Genomic DNA, 26,453 nt, shown 5'->3' on the forward strand with positions numbered 1-26,453 from the left:
ATCCCTCCATTTTAAAATCGTCACACTTGCATTTATATCCTGCTAGGATCTCCTCTCTCTCTCTATCCCTGTAAACTGCTCCAGAAACTCTGCCTTCCTCCAACTGTGGCCTCTTGCTCATCCCTGATATCCTTCATTCCACCATTAAGGGCCGTGTATTCTACGTCTAGGGCCTAAGCTCTGGAATTCCCTCCACAAACCTCTCCCCTCTTCCTCTAAGATGCTCCTCAAAATCTATCCCCTTGACCAAATTTTTGGTCACCTATCGCTGTGTGGCTCAGTGTCAAATTTTGTTCGATAACGTTCCTGATGTTTTACAATTTTAAGGTTGCTATAGAAATACAAACTGCTGTTTTTATCCTTTACAACATCACCCAATAATTAGACAACATTCAAAATAGAGCCATGCTTTCGGGTATTTTCTACCCAGAAAATATCTGCATTTCTCATGGCTGCTGTTGTTTCTTACCACGTTCTTAAATATAAAGTGTGGCACAAAAAACTGAATGTGGCACTTAAAAGGTGACAGATAGGAAATGCACGTTAGACATGACATATATCAAAATATAACACTACTGTGTGAACCTGTCTGAAACCTCAACCACAAAGCGAATAGCAGAACTAAAATGTTCTTTGAAACTCTTGAAATGAATATAGAATGCTACATGGGTTGCTTTTAAAGGGTAGATTATCTGCTGTGGCAGTGGTAGAGAGGTAGGATATACAGTTTGAGATGTGCAACCACCGAAGAGCTGGCACTAAAGAGAAGGAACAGTGTTGCAACATGCTATTCTCTCTCTCCTAAAGCAATGATGAAAGATTTACAATATCAAACTGTAAAGAGCTGAATCACTGAGGTGGATGTGCCAGAAGCTTCTTGGAAAGAGATTAAAGTGCCTCCACGCAAGTTCTTCTGCAAAATGCGAAAGCAGGTCTGGAGAGTGCTATGTTATGAAACACAGATCTCGAAGCGCACAAGTGCTGTGATGCTCAAATGGATTATTCAGACTTGATAGGAGGTCCATTCATCATGTTATCTATTTTTCGCTGAGCCACAGCACCCTTTATGTCTCCTCCTTTAATCTCATCAAAGCCCTGACAGGTCATGGGTAATTAATTCAATGAACCTAATGAACAATTTCCCATGAATCCGGGCCGTGTATTTAATGTTCTTTTTGGCTTTTGTCTGTTATGTTAACATCGGATGTCTGCTCAAGTCCATTTTTTCAAGGAGGAGGGGACAGATAGATACGGAACACACACAGAAAAGAGAATTCCCCCAAGTCTGATGACAGCAGTCGACAAGAGGAACATATTCAAGAAAAACCAATGGGTTTCAGTTCCTTGTATCATATAAAAACCTGCCACAAACATTTAAATAAAACCATTCATATCAAGACCAGTCAAGGAATGTTCTGTGAATAAAATATTCCGTTGATCAAAACACACTTTTATAATCCAAACATTTAAAATGACAATATTTCCTACATTACAACAGTGACTACCTATCAAAAAGAATTAAATGTCTATAAAACGCTTTGCGAAGTCCTGAAATTGTGGAAGGCATGATATAAGTGCAAATGAAAAAAAAAATCAGAAACAAAATACTTCAGTGTCTGGCCTTGGTTTTAGGCTTTTCACCGTTAAGCTAATGATCCAATTACCCCTTTGAAATTTTTCAGCGACTGGCACATTTTAAGTTTACAAGCCCACTGTTTTGACTGCTCTGAAATTTAATGTGACCTTTTTCCTTATCCTATCTTCATCCACTGAATTTATTAGTTAGGCTTTCATCCACCTTGACTGAAGGATCAATGTAGTAATGGGCTCAGACAAGTGCATTGATATCCAAAACAAAAACAAAAATACCTGGAAAAACTCAGCAGGTCTGACAGCATCTGCAGCGAGGAATACTGTTAATACAGGAATACAGTCTCCGCATATGCTGTCAGACCTGCTGAGTTTTTCCAGGTATTTTTGTTTTTGTTTTGGATTTCCAGCATCCGCAGTTTTTTTTGCTTTTATCTAAGTGCATTGATATTCTGGAATGAAGAGTTGAGGTTACAATCAGATCAGCCATTATCTTATTGAATTGCGGAGCAGGCTCGAAAGGCTGAGTGGCCTACCCCTGCTCCTAATTCGCATGTACGTATGAGGAACATACTGGTTAAGTCAGGAACTATGAACGTCCACAATGACACTGCCAGGTGTGCCAGGAAGTTCTCAGCTGTACAGTTGGCCAGTGTCAAGTGAGCAGAAATGTAATGGGGGGGCAGCAAAATTGGCCGCTGCATTCTTCAGCTTGGAGCTGATTCCAGGCCCTGCATCTTCATGCAGCTGAAAACGATGCACAGATCTCAGGAAGGCCGAGCTGTGCTACGTTTCGTCAAGCAGCATGCCAATACTGGCTGCGCTCGTGTTTCGAATCATCACTGGGATGAGACACTGGAGTCTTCCATGTACCGTGGAAACCCAATGTATGTCACTAGATGCAAGATATGAAGGGAGATACTGAGTGGAAAAGAAATAGTCAAAGGCGTGCTTACCCAGAGGTTGGTAGCATTCAACATGATAAGAACAAGAGTGAGTCAACCAACTCCGAGCTTGTTCTACCATTCAATTAGATCATGACTGAGCAATACCTCTACCGTGTTTATCATATTGTTATCAGTTTCCCTTTGTACCCTTACCTAATAAACATTTATGATTTCAGTTTTGAAAGTTTGAATTGACCCTGCATCCACAGCTCTTTGGCGGGATAGGGGGCGGGGTCAGGGTTTTGGGGGATCGGAAGAGGGCTTCAGGCTTACACTACACTTGGCATTGAAAAAGTCTTTCCTCATTTCACTCATCAATAGCTGAACTCTCATTTTACAATGCTGCCCTGTTGCCTTGGACTCTGCCACCATAGCTTCTGTTAAGTCCCTTGGTCTTTTTAAATATTTCAATTAGATCATCCCCAAATGTTATAAACTCAAGGGGATGCAGGTCCCAATTTTGCAACCAGTCTTCATAATTAACCATTTGAGCCCTTGAGATAGAGAACAGATACTGTTTGTAATGATCTTGTTAGTTCCCCCATTTCACTCTTGGAGGTTGAACCATCAAACTAAAGAACAAAAGATAAAAACCAAAGTATAGAGCAAGGTACGGGAGCATTTGGACTCTCACTGACCACACCATTTGTTTTAGCTTGGAACAAAGCTGCAGGCATAACGCCCAAAGGATTGTGTGTTGCACCGAGACTGTGCAAAGAATCCCTTTGCTCTCTGCTAAGCGAACCAGAGGAACACTGCAACCATTGATGTCAACCTGAAACTGCCAATCCATAAATATCTTCAGAACCTACCAAAAATGCCACTCAAACAGGCAAGCCATCCTGGAGCTCCGAAAATGCTTTGAGCATTGAAGGTTTTGCCAGAAAGGACAAATGGTGGAACTGATACCAATACTGCAAACAAAGATCTGGTGCATGATCCAACAGCAGAACCTCCAGGGTTTGACCTCCCTCGAAAACTAGTCTGCACTCTACAGGATCCGTACTCTCTATACAAGAACATTTCACCTGCTCCACAAATGAAGTTTCAAGGACAGCCCAGCATGTGACTGTGATCATCCGGATCATGCTGTTCACCACATTGTGGATGAATGTGGCCTATGAAAATTTACCGCAGGATGCAAGACAATCCACCTAATGAAACACAGTGCTGTGACCTGGCCATCCAACTCGGACTGAGATCTGTAGAGCTGCAAGACATCATACCCAAGAAGATGACCGCAACCAAGATATTGAAAAGCAAAATATTGCAAAACACCTCCATTCTGTCCACAAGCATGATCCCGAGCTTCTGGGGGCCTGTCACTTTAATTCTCCACCTTGCTCTCATGCTGACATCCCTGTCCTCGGTTAGCTGCACTGTTTCAGTGAGGCTCAACATAAGCTTCAGGAACAGCACCTCATCTTTCGATTAGGCACTTTACAGCCTCAAGGACTCAACAATTTCAGATCATAAACTCTGCCCCCCATTTTGTTTCCTTTTCTTTGCCTGATTCAGTTTCTTTGCTTTCAGTTTGCAGCACCCCTGCTCTAGACCTTTTGTTTAGTTTCTTGCCCCAACTCCATTCCCTTTCTCCTAACTATGCTTCAGTTCTGCCGAAGGGTCATGAAGACCCGAAACGTTAACTGATTTCTTCTCCACCGATGCTGCCAGACCTGCCGAGTTTTGCCAGGTAATTCTGTTTTTGTTTTCCATTCCCTTTGGCCCTGGAGAACTAACTACTCTGTCAATCTTGCGCATCTTTCACCCTATCATAGACCTTTCTTTTGTCCTTGTCCCACCCACCCCTTGCTTAAAACCTATGACATCTCTAACTTTTCTCGGGCCTGATGAAATGTCATCAGCCTATACTGTTAACTCTTTTTCTCTCTCTACACAGGTGCTACCCAACCTGTCGAGTTTTTCTTCCAGCATTTTCTACTTTTATCGCTACCAAGATATGGTCGGAATTGCAAAACTCAGACTAACCATGATGCTTCATCTGCAAACTGGTTGGTACCAGAATAAATGAAAGCAGAGCCATCTGTCTTTACTGACAGTGTTCGACTTTAATGGGATTTAAGAAAATGCTGGAAAAGCAACAAGATTACTAAAAGGAGAAAAGACAAGTAAGGAGTCACCAGCTACAGACCCTTCATTACAACTCAGTCTTACAAAGGGCCCACATCTGGATGGTTAGCCTGTCCTTTTCCTTTCCAGATGCAGATGGTTGAACCTGTTATGTATTTACAGAACTTTGTTTTTATTTCAGTTTTCCAGCATTGTTTTCCTCCTTTATATCTGTAGTGGGGTTTTGATTGACTCCACAACAACACATAGTGTGGTTTCACCTCACACAGCAGCACAAATATAGACTTCCCAAATTAATTTTTGCAGGTACACTGGGATCCCTGGACAGTGGATGAATGCATTTCTGCACTGTCTTTCATGGCCTCACAACATCCTAAATCACTTCACAGCCAATGAAGTCCTTCTGAAGTATAGTCACTATTGGAATATAGGGAAAAGCATTGACCAATTTGCACAAGAAACTCCCACAAAACAGCAATAGGATAATGGCTAGCTCATCTCTTTTTTAGTGATGTTCGATGAGGGATAAAGATTGGCCAAGACACCGGATAGAGCCCCTCTTGTTCTTCTTCCAGACAATGACATGGGATCTTATGTATCCACCTGATGGGGCAGCCAGAGCCTTGGTTTAATTTCTCAACTGGAAGACAGCATCTTCAACAGTGCAGCACTCCTTCACTATCGCAATGAAATGTCTACCTGGAAGGTGTGCTCAAGTTTCTTGAGTGGAACTTGAACCTACAACCCTCTGGCTTGGAGGTGAGACTGCGATCACTGCATCATGGTTTCCACTGTCCCAGAACTGATACAACAACTATAATCTGACAAACAATTTTACATACAAAAAAAAAAGTCTGCTGGAAACTGTGTAAGTAGTTTTATTATTCTAGAATATCAAGCAGCTTTACCGAATACAGAATTGTACTTTAAACCCAACTGATGATGCACAACTTTGAGATAACAAGCCTGGCCATATGATTTGGCATAGAAATGTATAATCTCTAATTACTATCTCCACATCAGTTGGTTTCAATTCTTTCCAAACTATTTTGAAAGAACTTAATTTTCCCAATTGTGGGAGCATTGAAACTTTCAAGCTCTTCAGATACTGCCAGATTGTCTATAAGAAGCCATCTTCGGCTGTTTAAGAAATAGCTATGCTGTGGATTTTTTTTCAAACAATAGTACAAATTAAAATTCAACAGTTGAAAAATCATTAAATTATAGAGATCCTGAATGGAGCCACTCTGTGGTAGGTTATTTAAATTTAGACCGAAATTTATAGTCAAGTGCTTGAGATGGAATGAAGTTTAAATAGAAAAGCTAGGGAGTGAGTAAAATTATACAATGCTTCAGTTAAACAACCTTCAATCCAAATCTTTGCTGGTTAAATATATTAGGAGAGGAAGCAAATCTAAAATGGACCATAAGGCAAGTTCAAAGGCTTCACTTAAATCACATGAATTACTAAATTAAAGAAGAAACAAACTGCAATCTGATTCACATGCACATTAGTCAAGGCGACATTACCTCCTCGGACACCTTCAAACGGGTAGAATAACGCAACCAGCAGGTTCATGAGGACAGCCAGGTTGAAGGAGATGCTGCTCCAGAAGGTCATGTTACGTGAGCACCAGTATAAAACTGGCTGTCCTGTTAAAACAAACCCAGAGAGCTGAAAGTAAATGGCTTTATCATGGGTACTTATTCAACACTGGAATTAAATTCATAAATTAATCTCATTATAGACTACTCTTAGAAATATATCAGATAAAATAAGTGGAAATATTGAAGGTAGGTAAGATGGGGCCAGATAAACAGGGACTTGGAGTTGGAACAGCGTTACAAAGCAGTGGCATGATGCTTTAAGGAGATAGCTTGGGTGCAGCAAACCCAGTTTGGGCACAAGCAACATCTTATATAGGGACAAGAGGAGACCACTGTAGCCCGAGGTCTGCTGCATTCACCGTTCAATTAGATCACAGCTGATTTGAACCTCAACTCCATTTGCCTGTCTTAATCCATGTCCCTTTATATCCTGAGCTACCAATTAATCTCAGGTTTTGAAAATTTTAACTGACCCTAACCAGGGGAAATAACTCTGTGTCAACCCCATCATATCCTTTTACTATTTTAAACACCTCAATTAGTTCATCCCTCAACTTTCTGAACTCAAGGAAATACATGGCAAAAATATAGAAGCTGTGGCTGGAATCTTCTGCCCCTGCATGAGGTGAGGAAGAAGGCGGGCAGGCCTGAAAATTTGGTTGGTTGCCATATGTTGATACCTGACACCTTCCCGCCTCCATTGGAAATAAGTTCTGGGTGGGAAGGCCTATGGTTGACCTTCCCACCCAGACTCCACTTGAGTCCCTTAAGTGGCCAATTAACGACAGCTTAAGGGCCACTTCCCGCCTCTGCTGCAATCTTCCCAGCTCCAGGTGGGCCTGCCGACATGCAGCCTGCTTGACTGTTAAAACTGTGCAGCCAGCATGTCAGCTGGGGTGGGGGGGGGTGGTGTGTGTGTGTGTGTGTGTGGGTGGTGGTGGTGTCGTCCCTCGATCTGCACTAATCTATGCATGATCAAAGGCATGGAGGTGCAACAGGGGTTGGTTGTTGACAGCCCCCATAGCACCCTTCTCGCTATGATCCCCACCCCCCGAAAAAGCATTTATCTTCTTCCTATGTCGCTCATGGTTCTGGCACTCTGGAGATGGTGCTGTTCTGGCAGCAGCCACAGCCTCCTCCATGGCACTGCCTAGTGCAAGAGCTGTTGGCCTCTGATTGGCCAGCAGCTCTTGGCAGATGGGAGGTAGTCTTTCGGGGTTTTCAATCTGGACAGCGGCCCACCTGATGGGAAGACATGGAAGGTCTTTCTCCTCAGAGTCGGCACAGGTGCCTCATTATTTTTTCAGGCAGCGAGTTAGACACCCGCCAAGAATGGAAGATTCTGCCCATAGTTAAAAATGTCACCTTTTAGTGGTGCAATTCTGGTGAAGCCGCACTCTACCCTACCCTAAGGTTAATGTATACTTCCTGAGATAAGATGCCCAAACTAAATGCAGTATTTCAGATGGGGATCTGAGCAAGACCCTGTACAACCGAAGCCTAACTTCCTCCCTTTTGTATTCCAAGCACTTGAGATGAAGGCCAACATTCCAGTCACAATTTTGATTCCATTTTGTAGCTTTTTGTATGCCTGGGCACCTAAATCGTTTTGCTTCTCCACGCGTTAAAATGCTTCTATTGAGGGTGAACATTTGCAGGACGCAGGGTTATCAACTATAAGCAAATAAGGTTCAGGTATTTTAACTGAGCCATTTTATTTGAAGCTAGGTAAATGTAAAGTCAGACCAGTGCTTCAAACAAACATCTGCTCAAAATTGCACGAAATATTACAGAATGTAAGAGCTCTTTTCAACATATTTTTTTTTTTAAATGAAGGTACAATGTTCCATTAATTATTGCAATAGGGCGTGGAATGAACCATTCACAATATTGCATTACAAGTGCTGAAACAGAAGGTTGGACAATTTGCACCAGGGAAAGCTCAGGCTCAACATTTAGTCTGTGCTAATGCAACTCCATCCAGCAGATGTGATAGCAGGCGTGCTAATATTAGTTACAGCATTTATGTGCAAGGAGAAGAAAGGAAAATTTTCTAGGTTTCTTGCTCCTGATCACTACCCCAGTACACTCATTGCATGTGCGCGTGTGCTGTGCGTGCACGTGTGTTGTGCGTGCGTGTGTGCACGTGCAGATCATCAGTGAGGACTGGGTTGTTGGCCTGTGATGGCCTTCAGGATAGAAGAGCCTCCAGGCAGCCATGCTATCAAAGTTCATGCAATATGAATGCCTATTTAGATGAGGTACTGAAGTGCTGGAGCTATGAAGCAGACCCAAAGGAAGGAGTCAACTGCCTCAGGAAAGAAGCAACCATGCTTTTTTAAAAGAAAATCCAGGTTTCATCCACATGTGCTGCAAGGTCTATTATGTCAACTGTGGTTTTCCAGGATAGAATGTGTGGGCAAATTAAACTGACAATAATAATTGATTTCTTACCCCTGCGTATGCTACGTCTACATTTTGTGGTGTCATCTTTGGTAGCTTTACCCAAAAAAGAAATGCTGACGATTGAAAAGCAGCATTGTGTTAAAGGTTTTTCAAACTTTAGCTGGAGGTCCTAGTCACATAGTTATAAAATGGATTGGAGCAAAACGATAAAGATCTTGGCATGTGCTGAAAATATATTTACATGCACCTGTTTGGCTAACGTTGAAATTATTGCAGTTAATTAACAATGATGGTGCAGGAAAGGCCCTGTTGGATTTGTCACGCCCTTGGCCTTCTGCAACTCATGATTTGCTTTAAAGGCTGCAATCGTATACTGGCCTCCAAAGACCGACTGAAACAGTCGGGAAAACCCAATTTTGTCCATGATTTCACAGAAACACAGATTTGAAGCATTTGATTTTTGTATGAATGCCAGATTTACTCTGGGTAAGTCATAGAAAATTGAAGCAAGCTCCTATTTTTCACCTTGAGGTGAATTACACCTGTAACTGTCCTGTTATCACCAATCAACAAAGTAAGCCCCACATCCAACCCAATCCAATGTTTGGCTTCACAAAATGACTAAATGTGTCCAATAGACACATAGGCACTTGACCTTGCACTTCAAGAAAGACAACAAGCAAAACAGAGTAGAGCTGCAAAGTCCTTCTTCAGGGTTGGTCCCGAACAGGGGCAAAATGTGCTAACGCCCGGCTGTTTTCCCTTAAAGGTTTTGTCTTGAAGTCCCTGTGTATTGCAAAGGCTGTTGTGATACATCTTATATCAATAATCCAACTGAGAGCTGACAAGACTCATCAGGAGTTTGGCTGCCCATTTCACACGCGCACGTGTAAATCCTGGGGCTTCACACCATCGATTAGTGTTCAAAAATAAGCATCTTCAACAGCTGAGCTGGAGACTAGCTTATTGTATAATATAAATTCACTCTGGGCATCTAAAAATAAAATACAGCTTAAAGCATCTCCATTTTCACTCAACTTTCAGCATCTTTTAAAGATAAATAAAACATAGCTATTTACATCAGCTAACTGAGAAAAGGCACTAGGTTATCCACTTCTAATTGCATTTCAGAACTTCATAACAATTATCAGTACTTCCTGGTCCAATAACTTGTACTTAATAATCATCCTCATGCAACCAAATAAGTAACTGAGAACATCTTGAACAGTTTAACCCAGAGGAATATTGGCAAAGTTAGTTTTACTGTTTCTCCTGGTAGGAGGAAGCATATCCAGTGAAATTACAAATGACCAGAAACTGAACTGGACCAGCCATATAAATACTGCGGCTACAAAAGCAGGTCAGAAACTAGGAATCCTGCAACGAGTAACTCACCTCCTGACTCCCCAAAGCCTGTCCTCCATCAACAAGACACAAGTCAGGAATGTGGTGGAGTATTCCCCATTTGCCTGGATGAGTGCAGCTCCAACAACACTCAAGAAGCTTAACACCATCCAGGACAAAGCAGCCTGCTTGATTGGCACCTCTTCAAAATATATGCACTCCATCCACCACCGATGCACAGTAGCAGCAGTGTGTACCATCAACAAGGTGCATTGCAGGAATTTACCAAGGCACCTTCCAAACCCATAACCACTACCATCTAGAAGGATAAGGGCAGCAGATAGATGGCAACTGCCACCTGGAAGTTCCCCTCCAAGCCACTCACCATCCTGACTGGGAAATATATCACCATTCCTTCACTATCGCTGGGTCAAAATCCTGGAACTCCCTTCCTAACAGCATTGTGGGTGTACCTACACCACATGGAGTGCAGTGGCTCAAGAAGGCAGCTCACCCCCACCTTCTCAAGGGCAATTAAGGATGGGCAATAAATGCTAGCCTAGCCAGCAATACCCACATCCCATGAATGAATTTAAAAAATTAGCATTGAAGACTTAATTTACATGTTAAAATAATACAAAAACAATGAAGCAGAAGCTGAGAACTTTCCCCACAATTGGAACGAATAATAGAATCTTATAACATAAGCGGAGGCCATTCAGCCCATTGTGTCTGTATTGGTTCTTTGAAGGATCTATACAATGACTTTCCTGCTTTTTCCCAAAACCTTGCAAGATTTTCCATCTCAAATATTTATCCAGTTCCCTTTTGAAAGTTACAATTGAATCTTCCTCCACCACCCTTTCAGCCAGTGCAGTCTAGATCACAAAAATATTTTATGGAAAATAATATTCTCCTCATCCTTATTGTCTTGGTTCCAAGTCTACAACAGACATGAAAATGAAATTATTTCAGATCACCTCTATATCAAACATTTTTACACATTAGGGACTCAAATGAGTTGCCTCTCACCAGGAGTGAGTGATTATTGGCTATGTTCTGTAAACTTCTCAATTTAACTCTACCAGTCTTCTTAACTTTATTTTTTACTGAAACAGTCTTCCAACTACCCTCTGGATCTTTTGGCACCACCACCTATTCTAAACTGTAAGCACCATTACTTATTTTTGCTCACCATCTATGAACTGCACCATTCAGGTTTTTGCAATTTTCTGTAATGGGCTTCCACTCACTCTGGTGGAATCCTCACTTCCAAGTCTGTAGTGAAGGCTCTTCAACTTTTTCTTCAAGTTTTCTTCTTAGGTGCACATCTCTCTAGTTAGGCTTCAGTTGTTTATAGCTTTTCATACCTTGGGATGCTGTTCTAGGTTCATGCATGTAGCTGACACCTTTCATATCACCATGGATGACCATGTCGTATTATAGTACTACCTCTGATGTGATATTTTGTAGAAGCGATCATCACTGTCAACCGTGTTATACTATGCTAATAGTGTTAACATCCCACTGCTGCTACCAAGTTGTAATATGGGTTTTTTTTTTAAGATGTCTCAATGAGAAGATCTTGAGTCTTGTATATTTAAAGATGAACCCTTTATTGTTAACATTTAACTATTTACAGATCCCAGGTTACTGTCATGCATGGTGCTGTTACCTCCATGCAGGCTGGTTCCAGAGTGCTTACTCTAGACTATTCTCTCAATCTATTACCATGGGACTCTATATATCATACTGTGGGCAGTGCTATTCTCCAGTCCCACGTTAACCCTTGCTCTGCCGAGCACCTTTACATTACAATGGCATGCAGGCACATACTACAACAATGTGCACCAGCAGATAAGGCTAGAGGTTACAAAAATATTAAAAGAACAGAACTAACAGCTCTGTATCTAAATGTGTGTAGCATTAATAACACAAATGAATTGATAGCACAAATCAAAATAAATATATATGATCTGATAACCACTACAGATGACAAAGACTGGTACCTGAATATTCAAGGGAACATGACATTAAGGAAGAACAGGAAGCTAGGGAAAGGTGGAGGGGTAGCTCTGTTAATTAAGGATGACATTAGTACAATAAAGAGAGATGTCCTTAGTTCTAGAGGTCAGTTTGGGTAGAGATAAGAAATAATAAAGTTAAGAAATCACTTGTGGGAGCGGTTTATAGGCCTGTAACAGTAACCACACTGTAGGATGGGGAATACAGGAAGAAATAATGGGGGTTTGTGAAAAAGGTACAGTGATAATCAAGGGTAATTTTAATCTATATATGGATTGGATGAATTAGATTGGCAAAGGTAGCCTGGAAGATGAGTTCTTGGTGTGTTTGCAGGACAGTTTCTTAGAGCAGCATGTTCTAGAGTCAACCAGAGAGCAGACTATACTAGATCTGGTAATGTGCAATGAGACAGGGTTAATTAATGCTATCAGACTGAAGGCGTCCTGGGTAATATGATTAAATTTCACATTCAGTTTGAGTGAGAGAGGAGGGGATCTAAGACTAGTGTTTTAAACTTAACTGAGGATAATTATGAGGGCATGAAGACAGAGCTCACTGAAGTGAACTGGGAAATTCAGTTAAGGAATAGGTCAATAGAGAAGCAGTGGCAGATATTTAAGGAGATATTTCAGAACACTGAGAAAAGTTACATTCCAGTGAGAAGAAAGGCTCTAAGGGAAGGATGCACCATCCGTGGCTAACTAAGGAAGTTAAAGTTAGTATCAAATTGAAAGAAAAAACATAATTCTGCAAGGATAAATGGTAGGTCAGAAGATTGGACAGAATATAAAGGACAGCAAAGAATGAATAAAAGATTAAGAAGAAGGAAGAAATTAGAGTACAAGATAATTTGCTAGAAATATTGTAAGATATATAGAAAAGATAGTAAGAGTTTCTACAGCTATTTGAAAAGAAAAAGACCAAGTAAAGTGAGCATCAGTCCTCTAGAGAGAGAGTCTGGAGAATTAATGATGGAGGTGGACAAACTGAACAGATATTTTGCATCTGTCTTTATTGTAGAGGATACAAATAACATCCCAGGAATAAGTGCAAATCAGGAGATGAAAGGGAGGGAGGAAATGAAAACAATTACATTCTCTAGGGAAAGGGTACTGAGAAAATCATTAGAGCTAAAAGCTGCTAAATCCCCAGATTTTGATGGACTTCATCCTAGGGTCTCAAAGGAAGTGGCTGCTGAAATAGTAGATGCATTGGTTTTAATTTTCCAAAATTCCCTAGATTTTGTAACGGTCCCATCAGATTGGAAAATAGTGAATGTGACTCCTTTATTCTAGAAAGGAGGGAGGCAGAAAGCTGGAAACTACAGGCCAGTTAGCTTAACATCTGTCTTTGGGAAAATGCTATGATCTATTATTAAGTAGGTTATAGCAGGGCACTTAGAAAATCTCAGTGCAATCAGGCACAGTCAACATGGTGAAAACAAAATATTAGGGATGCTGGAACTCTGAAATAAAAACAGAAAATGCTAGAAAAGCTCAGCAGGTCTGGCAGCATCTGTGGTGAAAGAAACCGAGTAACACTGAGTCCGCATGACTCTTTGGAGCTAAAGAGAAATAGAAATGTGATGGATTTTATACTGTTGGATGGGGGGGGCAGTGGAGCAAAATAGAAAGTCAGGGATAGATGGGAGCTCAGCAGAGATTTGACAAAGATGCCATGGACTCAAGACAAAGGGAGTGTTAATAATAGTGTTAAAGACTAAGAAGGTGCTAATAATGAACTTAAGGTCAGATTGCAGAACGTGTTAATAGCTAAACTTGTTCTCTCATTGAACAATTTCTCTTTTAACTCATCTCACTTCCTCCAAATAAAAGATGCGGCTATGGGTACTTGCATGGGCCCCAGTTATGCCTATCTTTTTGTGGGGTATTTGGAACATTGCTTGTTCCAGTGCTACTCAGGTCCTCTCCCACGACTCTTTTTCTGGTACATCAATGGCTGCATCGGTGCTACTTTGTGTTCTCAACTAGATCTGGAAAAATATTACAGATTTTGCTTCCCATTTCCACCCTTCTCTCACCTCAAAATGATCCATCTCTGACATTTTCCTTCCCTTCCTTGTCTCCATGTCTGATGACAGACTATCAATATTTATTACAAACCCACCGACTCCCACGGCTACCTTGACTGCAGCTCCCCGCATCCTGCTTCCTGTAAGGACTCCATCCCATTCTCCCAGTTTCTCTGCCTCTGTTGCATCTGTTCCAAAACAGTACTTCTGATACGTCTTCCTTTTCACTGAGCCAAGGCACCCAATATCACTGTAGTTGATGGGTCGGACACAGTTGAGGGCCCTATCTCCCACAAATCTACCTTCACTCCTCCATGCCACAACCATGAAAGGGTTCCCCTTGTCCTCACCGTTCACCTCACCAGCCTCCGCCATTTCCATAAAGTCCAGCATGATGCCACCATCAAACACATCGTCCCCTCACCTCCCCTGTAAGCATTCCATAGGCACCGTTCCTTCCGTGACACCCTGGTCTACTCCTCTACCACCGCCAAAACCTCATCTGCTTCCCATGGCACCTTCCCATGCAATCGCGTAAGGTGTAGCACCTGCTCCTTTACCTCCTCACTGTCCAAGGCCTCAAACACTCCTTTCAAGCGAAGCAGCGATTCACTTGCACTTCTTTCAATTTAATCTACTGTATTTGCTGCTCACAATGCGGTCTCCTCTACATCAAGGGGATTAAACGCAGACTGGGTGACCGCTTTCGCTCGGTCCCAAAGCATGACCTCGACTTTACTGTCGTTTCAACACCCCATCCTGCTCTAAGGCACACATATCTGTCCTTGGCCTGCTGCAATGTTCCAGTGAAGCCCAACGCAAACTGGAGGAACAGTACTTCTTCTGATTAGGCACGTTACAGCCTACTGGACTTGACATCGAGTTCAACAACTTCAGACCATGAACTCCTCCATTTTGATAATTTTTACATTTTTTTTCCCAACTCACTTCCTCCCTCCAGCCAATCTGTAACTTGTTCTTATGTTTTGCTTTCAGAGACCGCTGACCCTCGTTCTGCTATTAACACGCGTGGCTATCTGACCTTCAGGCCACTATTAGCACCTTCCTTAATCTTTAGCACTATCATTAACACTCCCTTTGTCTTGTGTCCATGACATCTTTGTCAAAGCTCTCCTGAGCTCCCACCTATTCTTGTCCTTCTATTTTGCTCCACCCGCTTTCTTCAACAGTATAAAATCCATCACATTTCTACTTCCCTTCAGCTCTGAAGGGTATTCGTACAGGCTCGAAATGTTAACTGTTTCTCTCTCCACAGGTGCTGCCAGACCTCCTGAGCTTTTCTAGCATTTTCTGCTTTTACTTCAGAATCAACATGGTTTTGTGAAGGGGAAATCATGTTTGACTAATTTATTGGAGTTCTTTGAGAAAGTAACAAGCAACGTGGATAGAGGGAAACCTGTGGATTTTCTGTACTTAGATTTCCAGAAAGCATTTGACAAGGTACTACATCAAAGGTTACTACACAAATTAAGAGCTCATGGTGTAGGGGGTAACATATTAGCATGGATAGACGATTGATTAGCTGACAGGAAACAGAGTGCAGGCATAAACGGGTCATTTTTGGGTTGGCAAGGTGTGACAAGTGGAGTGCCCCAGGGATCAGTGCTGGGGCCTCAACTATTTACAATTTATATCAATGAAATGGATGATGGGACTGAATGTATGGTAGCTAAATTTGTTGATGACACAAAGATAGATATGAGAATATGTTGTGGACTTAACCTATCAACATCCCTTTGCAGGCTCCTTAAGTCAGTGGGCAAATATTTGGCGGATGGAGTATTATGTGGGAAAATGTGCGCTTGTTCACTTTGGCAGGAAGAATAAAAAAAGGAGTAGATTATTTAAATGGAGAGAGATTGCAGAACTCTGCAGTACAGAGGGATCTGGGTAGCCTGGTACATGAATCACACAATGTTAGTATGCAGGTGCAGCAAGTGATTAGGAAGGCAAATGCAATGTTGTTATTTATTGCAAGGGGAATGGAATATAAAAGTAGGGATGTTTGCTACAGTTGTACAGGGGTGTTGGTGAGACCTCATTTGGAATACTGTGTAGAGTTTTAGCCTCCTTATTTAAGAAAGGATATAAATGTATTAGAAGAAGTTCAGAGAAGGTTCACTCAGCTGGGGAGAGGTTATCATATAACAAGAGGCTGAACAGACAGGGCCTATATCCAGCAGAGTCTAGAGGAATGAGAGGTAATCTTGTGCAGGCATATAACATCCTGAGGGGATCTGACCAGGTGGACGCTGAAAGGATGATTCCCCTTGGGGAGACACTTGAATTAGGGGACACCGTTTAAAAATAAGGGGTCGCCCATTCAGGACAGAAATCAGGTGAATTTTTTTCTCTCAACGGGTCATTAGTTTTTGGAACTCTTCCCCAGAGATTGAATATATTTAAGGCAGAGGTAGATAGATTCTTGACTGACAAGGGAGTCAAAGGATAACGGGGGTAGGCAGGAATGTGGCTTGAGCCCTCAGTAAGATCAGCCATGATCTTATTCAATGGTGGAGCAGGCTCAAGGGGCCAAATGGCCTACTCCTGCTCCTAATTCTTATGTTCCTATGTTTCTCAGGGACTGCCTGCAGTCCCTGCAGCGGCCACTACATGATCCTGGTGCTGCTGGGACTACAGAGCTGCCAGCCAAATTGGTCAGCAGCTAAGGTGGGACTTCCTCCCAATTGGGGGTGGAAGCCCCACTCTGAAACAATTAAGGCTGTTCCAATCATAATATCGCTGCAGAGCAGCCAAGTTTTAGGTGGACAGGCTGACAACCAAATTTTCAGATTTGGTGGTGGGGGGGCGGGGGGGGGGTGGTGGTGGGGGTAGTAGACAAGGAATACGGCACCCGTTAAGTCCAGCCCCAGTTAATGAGTGCGAGAAATTTAAGAGCTGGAGGCAGTGCAGAAAAGAGCCACAAGGATGATCCTGCCTCAGGAGTCTAAATTGTGAGGAAAGGCTGGAGAGACTTGGGCTTTTTAGGTTGGAAAGGAGGTCTGAGGGTTGACCTTATAGAGGCATCTAAGACTGTGAAAAGCATAGATAAAAATTAACACGTTATTTTTAATTAAATTCTGTACAACTGAGTAGAGAATCAATGCAGTCCAAGGAAGGGCTGGCCAATTAGGAACCAGAATGTACACCTAACAGAAAGGGTGGATGAAAGCAGCGCAGTTGATGTTGCATATGTGGACTTTCAGTCCATAATGATAGGTCTATTAGCAAAGTTGAGGCCTATAAGATTAAAGTGACAGTGGCAGTGTATATACAAAATTGGCTTAGGGACAGAAAGCAGAGTAACGGTGAATGGCTGCTTTTTAGACACATGGTGGTGTCCCAAAAGGGCTAATAATAGCATTAATATATATCAAAGAGTAATGACCTGGAAATGGTATACAGGAATACAATTTCAAAGTTTACAGACGTCTGAGAAAGGCAGTAAACAGTGATGAGGATAGTAATGGAATTCAGGAGGTCAGGCTAGTAAAATGGGCGGACACATGGCAGATGAAACATAATGCAGAGAATTGTGAAGTGATGCATTTTAGTAGGAAGAATGAGTAAAAGCAATATGAAATATATGGTGCACTTCTAAAAGGGGTGCAAGGAGAGAGAAACCTGGGGATGTAGATACACAAATCTATGAAGGGGTTAGGACAATTGATAAGGCTGTTAAAAAATGCATACAGGATCCTTGGCTTTATTAGTAGAGGCATACAGTACAAGGAAGTCATGATAAACGTTTCCTAAATCATTGGTTAGGCTCCAGCATCATTATAGTTCTGGGCACGATGTTTTAGGAAAGATATTAAAGCCTTATGCCGGGATTTTCCATGCCCGCTGGCGTCAGGCGTGTTCGGGGGCATGAGCGGACAATAGGTTTCATGACAGCGTGAAACCAGTTGGCGATCGTCCAGTCAGCCCGCCAATGGCGTGCCGCATTCTCCGCCATCGGGAACCTCATTGCAATATATCAGCATATCATTATTAGGCCAGCCCGCCAGAATCGTCCACCCCCCTGCTGGATCGTACGCCGACGTGTTTCACAACAGCACAGAAGAGATGCGCCCTTGGCAGGCTGCACTTCGCTCAGGACTTCAAGGTTTGTTTGCCCACCTTGCTTCGAGTCAGCACTCGCAGTCATCAGCACCAGGCTTCACAGACAGCACCGCATCACTTTTAGTGGGGGCTCATGGCAAGTCTTAACCCGCTACATCAGCCATATGTGGGTGGCTTTTCAACAGCTGCAGGGCTAGGGCTTGCTTGGGGAAGGGGGAGATGTGGCCTCAGGCAAGGGAAGAGGTTGCAGGGTGAGAGCTGCACTGGGAAAGGAAGGTATCCCAGGGTGTGTGTGGGAGCACGTTGATCTGTGCAAGTGGCCTCAAGATGGTGAGGGCTGAGGAGGCAGTCTCCAGAGAAGATTAGGCCAGATGGACATGTGTGAGAGAATGGGTGGTGATGTCCTTGAGCTGGCAGTGAGTGAGATGCCAGTGAATGTGTGATGGGATTGAGTTAGAGAGTTTAGAATGATTAGCTGGTTGCCATACCCTGGCTGCATGGATGAGATCATTCATCCTCTATCTGGATGGCCAACCTCTTCTGTGCAGCACTGGCACTGATCCCTACTGCCATCGCTGACCAAGCCAGAGTGGTGATGCAGCTGCCCCTCCTGCGAGCAGAGCGGGGTTGGAGGACATCACAGCAGGCCTCCACATCGTCCAAAGGGCGCTTGAGGGCTGCAGACTTGTCTTTCGGGGCCATGTTGTGTTTGCTGCAGTCCTGGGTGGAAGCACTGAGCGTGGCTGTACTTCAAATGTGGTGCCTGGCATGATGAAGCAGCAGGGGACAGCATGGCAGTCGAATCAGAGCCCGCCCACCATGGAAACGGCGTGCTTCCTGGGAACGCATAAATAATGTGGCAGGTTTGGGACGACACGGCATATAACGTCGTTTTACCTGCCCGCTACCGCACTTAGTCTGGGATGATTCCACCCTGAGACAGGATGTAGAAGAGATTTATAAAAATAGCACCAGGGATGTGGTACTCATTATAAAAGGGAAGAAGAAAGAACAAGTTATTTTTCTTGAAGAGATGGAGGTGTTTAAAATTATGAAGGGTTTTGATAGAGTAAATAAGGGAAAACATTTTCCGATGGCAAAAGGGTCAGCAACCAGAGGATGCAGGTTTAAGGTGATCGGCAAAATAATTGGGGGAGGTTTTGTTTATAATGCAGGAAGTGTCTTGCATTGCAATTAACTGCCTGAAAGGATGGCGGAAGCAGATTCAATAAAAGCATTCAAGAGAAAATTGGGTAAGTACTTGGAAGAGGTAAAGTTTTGCAGGAAAAGGCAGGGGAAGAGAGACTAATTGGATAGCTTTTTCAAAAAGCCCTACATAGGCAAGATGGACCCAATGGCCTCCTTTGGTGCTATCTGATTCTATGATTCTACGTTGTGCTGTGTGGTCAGGACGTTGTCTTGGGAATGGAAGTGAGGTAAGTTTCTCTTCTATGTAAATTAATTGGTAATGCTCAAACAGTGCAAGGTCCTCTTAATTTCATAAATTAAGAAAATAAGATAATGCAAAACAAAAAAAAAAAGTTGCTGGAAGATTAATTGCAGCAGTTACAGCAGAGGTTCCACATATCTGTCCTTGGCTTGCTGCATTGTTCCAGTGAAGCTCAACGCAAACTGGAGGAACAGCACCTCATCTTCCGACTAGGCACTTTACAGCCTTCCAGACTGAATATTGAGTTCAACAACTTTAGATCTTGAACTCCCTCCTCCATCCCCACCCCCTTTCCGTTTCTTCCCCCTCCCTTTTGTTTTTTCCAATAATTTATATAGATTTTTCTTTTCCCACCTATTTCTATTATTTTTAAATCTATACCTTTTATGCCCTTTTAGTCTTATTGCACCCCACCCCCGCTAGAGCTATCTATACCTTGCTTGTCCTGCTATCCATTCTTAATTAACACATTCTTTTAGATAATATCACCACCTTCAACACCTCTTTGTACTTTTGTCTGTGACATCTTTTGGTTATCTGCTCCTATCACTGCTTGCTTGTCCCTACAACCACCCCCCCACCACTTCTCCCCCCACCCCCCCCCCCCACCTTAAACCAGCTTATATTTCACCCCTCTCCTATTTTTACTTAGTTCTGTTGAAGGGTCATGAGGACTCGAAACGTCAACTTTGTTCTTCTCCGCCAATGCTGCCAGACCTGCTGAGTTTTTCCAGGTATTTCTGTTTTTGTTTTACAGCAGAGGTTTATCAGTTATGCCCTAGATTAGGCTAATATTACTTGCGGCTATTTGTTAGCGAGAGCTTGATGTTGACCTAGAGGGTTTGTAGAGTGGTGGGTGTGTTAAATTGTAATCAGTTCCTCTTAATCATCTCCCCATCGGAGTTAGAATTCCCTCATGGGCAACATTTGCTAAATAATCCTCTGTGTGCTAAAAATTACGCTGACAACCAATTTAAGAGTGTCATTCAGGCTTGTAGTGTGGCACATTTGCATGTACTGGAAGCTACATATATTAATACACAGGGCCCTGTTCTTTGCAGATAGAAAGAACACGTACACACATTGTGCCTGTTTCAGCTAAACAAAATAAGTGATAGCCATTCGCTGATCCATTCCTCAGGGCAATGCCTTTACCAGAGTCAAGTTGCCTGGTTTAAATTTCATACAATGCTTGGCAGTTAACTGTCAGTCACCATTAACTGGTACATTCTCCATGGTAACACCTCTACCAATCAGAAACCACTTGCCAATCAATCAGCACTCTCTTCTCAAACAGTATAAAAGTTGTTGCTTCCCCTGACATTGCTTTCTGATGATTGTCCTGATGAGTGCAAAATGAAAAGCTTCGACAAAATGTCTTTTATCAGTAATACTCAAAAATACATTTCATATAATGTGAAAGTAGAACAAAATCATTTACAAACCTGAAAGTACATGTCCATTAAGAGAGAGATATTTTAATGTTAAGGATTTAATTTACTAATGGTCATTACATACAACTATTGTGGAAGGTTTATCGTAGAAAAGTGACTCACTTGAAGAGCTATTGGTGAAGCTGAAGTTAAAATGGAAATGAATGCAGTTAAGGACAAAGAAACAGGATTATGAAATAGTTACATCACTTCATCTTTACAGAGAAAGAGAAAGGCAAGTTGGACAAGTCAAACATCAAATTTCCAGGAACAGTAGAAGAGGAACCAGACAGTATGCAAATAATAACTGATCTAAGCATGAATACATTAGATACTTGTGGAGCAGCCTGAGTGCAATTTGTAACCATTGGTCTTAAAGGAGCCCGGTGAAGTAAACAGAGTGGCATACTGTGTGAATTGTTTGAGGTGCCAAGAATTGATGATCAGCATAACAATACAGGGGGGGCGGGTGCATACCTAAAGACAGCAGAACAATAAGTTTATCCTGCTGGGACACATTTTGAGAGATGTAGTTGGTGAATACTTGGAACAGCATAACCTTTAGCATAGATTGCAGGAAGGAGAGGTTATTCTGGGCACTAGAAATTCAGTATTTATATATTTGATGAGGGTTGAGCAGCAAGCTTGCAAGATGGTGGCATGTGCGGCTTGGAAAGGTTTTAACCCCTGGGCCTATTATCCAAATTAAGTATCCTATCTGAATCTGGTGGGGTTCAATAACTGATTGGCGGCCTGGAGTGGGAGCTTGGAAAACAGAAGACCCCCTGCCAGACACACAAGGGAAAATTCCCAGGCTCCAAGCAAAGAGATGGGGTGTTGGGGGAGGGTGTCTGGACTGATCACAGAAGGCAAAGTGAGTAAGAGGCAATCCAATGTTTCGTTGAGGCACCTGGAAAAACAGTCCTGCTCTTTGTGATCCTGAAATCTTCAGGATTCATGTAAGAAGAATGTACTCCCATTCATTTAGCATCTTCCACAATCTCAAGACATTCCCATGCATTTTACAGTCAATTAAGTTCTTCTGAAGTGTCGTCACCCTTATAATGTAGGAAACATAGCAGCCAATTGTGAACAGCAAGGTCCCGCAAATAGCAATCTGATAAAGAACAGATAATCTGAGAGGGTAAAATGGGGCTTCGTTTTAACATCTCATCTGAAAGACAGCACTTTCGACAAGGCAGAACTTGTTTGTCAGCCTGGATCATGTTCTCAAGCCTCTGGAGTTGGGCCCCAGGAAGCCTCAGGCCACAACTGAACAGAACACAGTAACAAAGCGAATAGCTTCAGACACAAACGTCATCCAATGATTTCAGTGGAAACTATTTCATTGCCTTTCATTGGGCATGAGAATCAGTTCCCAAAGCTGAGATACAAAACCTCTCTCATCAACGACTGTCCTTGGGCTGTGCTCACTTTGCCTCTGAATATTTACAAACACATAATTCTCATTTCTGAAGGATTATTTTTCTTCCAGGCTTAAATGCCACATACCAAGGTCAGGTATAATTAATGGTAAAACATGTAGAGAGATAAACTATAGCCTCAATTATATTTTTAATATTGGTGCAGTGCAAAATGCAGACAAGTGTCCCATCTGGACTATTTCAGCAGTCAATGCATGTGCAAAGCATGCACGCTTCAAGGTTACTTGCTGGGTTATTAAGTGGTAATAAGATCAGGAGGAGGAGAAGATTCAGCTTTATTTTTGCATTACAGCCGAAAGCAAAAAGGAACTGTAGCTCAACAAAAAATTAAACCAACCTCGAAGCTTCTTTTGCCAGTTCATTTCATTGAAGAGGTCCTCGGAGCTGAGGAAGAAGTCGTTAATCTTGCTGCCTTGCTCATCCCGCTCAGTGGTATAATACACACGCAATTTAGATTCCTTGGTGAGGAACTCACAGATATTTGGAACAGGGAAAACTATCTGTTCCATTGTGCGGTCCTGCCTCACAATCTGCAGAAAACAAGGATTGAATTAAAACTTATTAATAATAATACTACCACCAGAATTAAAACTTTGTCTTTGCAACTACCAGAAACTCACCAAGCCTCCTTAGGCAGCACCTTCCAAATGCATGATTGCTACCATCTAGAAGGACAAGGGCAGCAGACAGGTGGGAACACCACCACCTGGAAGTTCCCCTCCAAGCCATTCACCATCCTGACTTGAAAATATATCACAGTTCCTTCACTGTCACTGGGTCACAATCATGGAGCTCCCTCCCTAATAGCATAATGAGTGTACCTACGCCACATGGACTGCAGCAGTTCAAGAAGGCAGCTCACCACCACTGTCTCAAGGACAATTAGGGATGGTCAATAAATGCTGGCTTAGCCAGCGACACCCACTTCCCATAAATAAATTTTTTAAAATTAGATATACAAATTTACATTATTAGTTACCAGTAAACACCATACAGGCTATTATGAAGGATCCTCTGGACAGCAGACTCTTCCTATCTGTAAATGTTACTTTGTGTAACACTTTTCCACTCAACATTTTTAACATAAAAATTGTATGTAAACACTAAGGAAAAAAAATGTTAATATTTTGCCATCATGGTCTGTTCATGAACCAACCAAATCACCTCAAATACTTTCTGAAAACATTTTTATCCACCATTTCTTTTCTCAGTAACTAATTCTTTGATGAACAAGGTTGTAAATAATTTTTCCAAAAGAATACATTAACAAAATCTTTTGTGCCTTCTAAGATCTTTGTTGACAGCCTGTTTCAAAGCCCTGGGCTTTGAGTGGAGATTTTCACTTCAGATTGTGTAATATGCCTATCACTACCATGGGAAGAGAAGTGTGTCATGTGATCCAGTCCCAGATTCACTTTGGCCTGTGAGCAGGACTCAGCACACACAGCTCTGCTGCTTTCAAGTTTTCTACCATGTATGTACGTTCTTATGTGCTTAGTCTAAATAAGTGAACCCACGTGTTTACCCAATCCCTTATGAGCGATTGGTGTTTTTATATCATTACAAAAACATGACAGATTAGATAGAGAGGGCTTTCAAATGGGCCTGTGCTTTCTGAACATGTGCAAGATTCCAACCTGTGCTCAATAGGATTTATAGGGTAGAAGGGTGTGCCTCTTTTCCCATGGAGACTGAAAAGGTTCTTTACATCTTCAAGAACACTTTGAAAGAAATTGGGGATTAAATTCCCAAATCTTCATTTCACAAAAGTCTAGTATTTATTGACAATTGCTGTATTCTATTGTACATAGATGAGGCAATGTAAACTTGTGATAGGCAGCACACAACTGTAACAACTTTGTTTATGATTGCTTATCGAGAAGTGGCAAGGGCACAGAATGTACTCTCAGTGGGGGACTTCAATGTCCATCATCAAGAGTGGTTCAATTCTACCACTACTGACTTAGCTGGGCAAGGCCTGAAGGTCATGTATGCCAGATTGGACTTGCAGTAGGTGGTGAGAGAATGAACACACGGGGATGACCTACTTAACTCGTCCTCACCGATCTACCTGTCATAGATGCATCTGTCCAATAAAATTTGGTAGGAGTGTCAACCGCATAGTCCTCGTGGAGACCAAGTCCCATCTTTACACTGAGGACATCCTGCATTGTTGTGTGGCACTACCACTATGCTAAATGGGATCAAGAACAGATCTAGCAACTCATAATTGGGCACCATGAGGTGCTGTCCATCAGCAGCAGCAAAACTGTATTCCATCACAATCTGTAACCTCACTGCCCAGCATATCCCTCACTCTACCATCAAGCCAGAATGCTAACCTGGTTCAATGAGGAGTATACAATAGCATGCCATGGGCAACACCAGGTGTGTCCAAAAATGGGGCGACAAGCTGGTGAAGCTACAACTCAAGACCAAATGTGTGCTAAACACCAGAAGCAGCATGCTATATACAGAACTAAGCAAAACTGCCAGATCAAGTCAGAGCTCTGCAGTTCTTGCACAGAGTTCTGAATGGCAGTGGAAAATTAAGCAAATAATGGGAGGAGGAAGCAGCTCCTTGAACATCCCCACCCTAAATGACAGTGGAGCCCAGCACAAGTGGAAGAGTCAAAGCTGAAGCACTTGCTGCCATCTTCAGCCAGATGTCCTGAATGGATGATTCTTCAAAGCCTCCTCCACTGCCTCAACTATGACGACATTCCTCAGGGTCATGCGCTTGAGTCGTGAAGACTCAGCCACTACTGGGCAATTAAAAGAACATCCAGCATCACAGATGCCAGTCTATAGCCAATTCGATTCACTCCAAATAACAAAGCAAAATTGCTTAGTGTACTGGACACAGCACAGATTAGCTGCCCCAACTGTAGAGCGGGAGACCTGTACTTTAGAATACCTGCGGGGTAAACTGTTCCAGCATATGTGGCATCCAACCGGCAACGTGGACAACTAGTGCCTCAAGACTTCTGCACTCAGACTCTCCTGCTGCCCTGTGCCCACACTCAATGAACTGGACAAAGTAGGTTGGGCATGTCTATCAACATCTTCAGTCATTTGCTGTGTTTGCTTGGGATTAGCATCCAGATATTAACCCTGTCTTTCATGTGCTGTTACAGCAATTCAATTGGGTATCAATCTCAAGCCCAGGTAGTTTTGGCCAGGATGCAGACGGAATTGAGAGATCACGGAAAACATCTTGGAAGATGTCATTTCAAAGCACCAGCCAAAAAAAAAAACAACTATTGGAAGCATCAGGCGTGCAACATTCAAGAATGGGTTGGTGGGGGTGGGCTGGGCTGGAAGAAGTCACCTCTGATTACATCAGCTGCGATAGGTGGCCACCCAAAGAACAAGGATTTGTTCAGCCACCAAATGTTTAGTTAATGCTGTGTGGGCACTTGTATTTGTCACAACTATAAGCACCAGTCCCTTCTTGTGCGTTCAGATCTGCAGTGCAGTTTCCAGCAAGTGACCAGATAACAATGACAATCATCATGCAGCTTTTATATTTATTGATCTCAACCACAGCGATTTGCTGCAATTAATAAGCCCATCCATCAGTGGCTCACAGTGGTAGACAAACCTTTGAGAACACAAAGCTTCTTCCAATGCCAGAAGATCACAGAGCAGAACTTTCTGCAGTGCCACTACATTTTATACACTAAGGTACACAGAAGCAGAATTTATTAAGCCTACTTCCGACTGAAACGCAAGAAATCCGACCAGGTTCCATTTATACAGGCCACACGGGAAGTTGAGCTTCGAACTCCAAGACAGTAACATTTCAGTTACCCCACTGGAACTGTCAGCGTTCATGGGGGAACGCCATTTAGCTGTTGCTCACCTACTGGCCAGCTGCAATTTTCCACCCAGGCAAGTGAGGAGTTGACTCAGCATGGAATGAATTCTGGCAGTTAAAATCTGCCATGCTTCCCTTCCAAACTTCCCATCCTTCCTACCTATTCCCCTCAGAGT

General features: G+C 42.6%; 1 protein-coding gene across 1 annotated transcript in view; it reads right to left on the bottom strand.

Annotated features, from left to right (window-relative positions):
- The window catches only part of itpr1b (inositol 1,4,5-trisphosphate receptor, type 1b), a 490,770-nt gene that overhangs the window by 111,974 nt on the left and 352,343 nt on the right, over window positions 1-26,453 (bottom strand). The window contains exons 50-51 of the mRNA XM_078543785.1: window positions 22,795-22,987; window positions 6,159-6,281 (exon numbers count right to left, since the gene is read on the bottom strand). Coding sequence (XP_078399911.1) covers window positions 6,159-6,281; window positions 22,795-22,987 — 316 coding nt within the window. The remainder of the gene's footprint in view (window positions 1-6,158; window positions 6,282-22,794; window positions 22,988-26,453) is intronic.

The sequence above is a fragment of the Cetorhinus maximus genome, chromosome 6 (assembly GCF_964194155.1).
Source record: "Cetorhinus maximus chromosome 6, sCetMax3.hap1.1, whole genome shotgun sequence".
Taxonomy (NCBI): domain Eukaryota; kingdom Metazoa; phylum Chordata; class Chondrichthyes; order Lamniformes; family Cetorhinidae; genus Cetorhinus; species Cetorhinus maximus.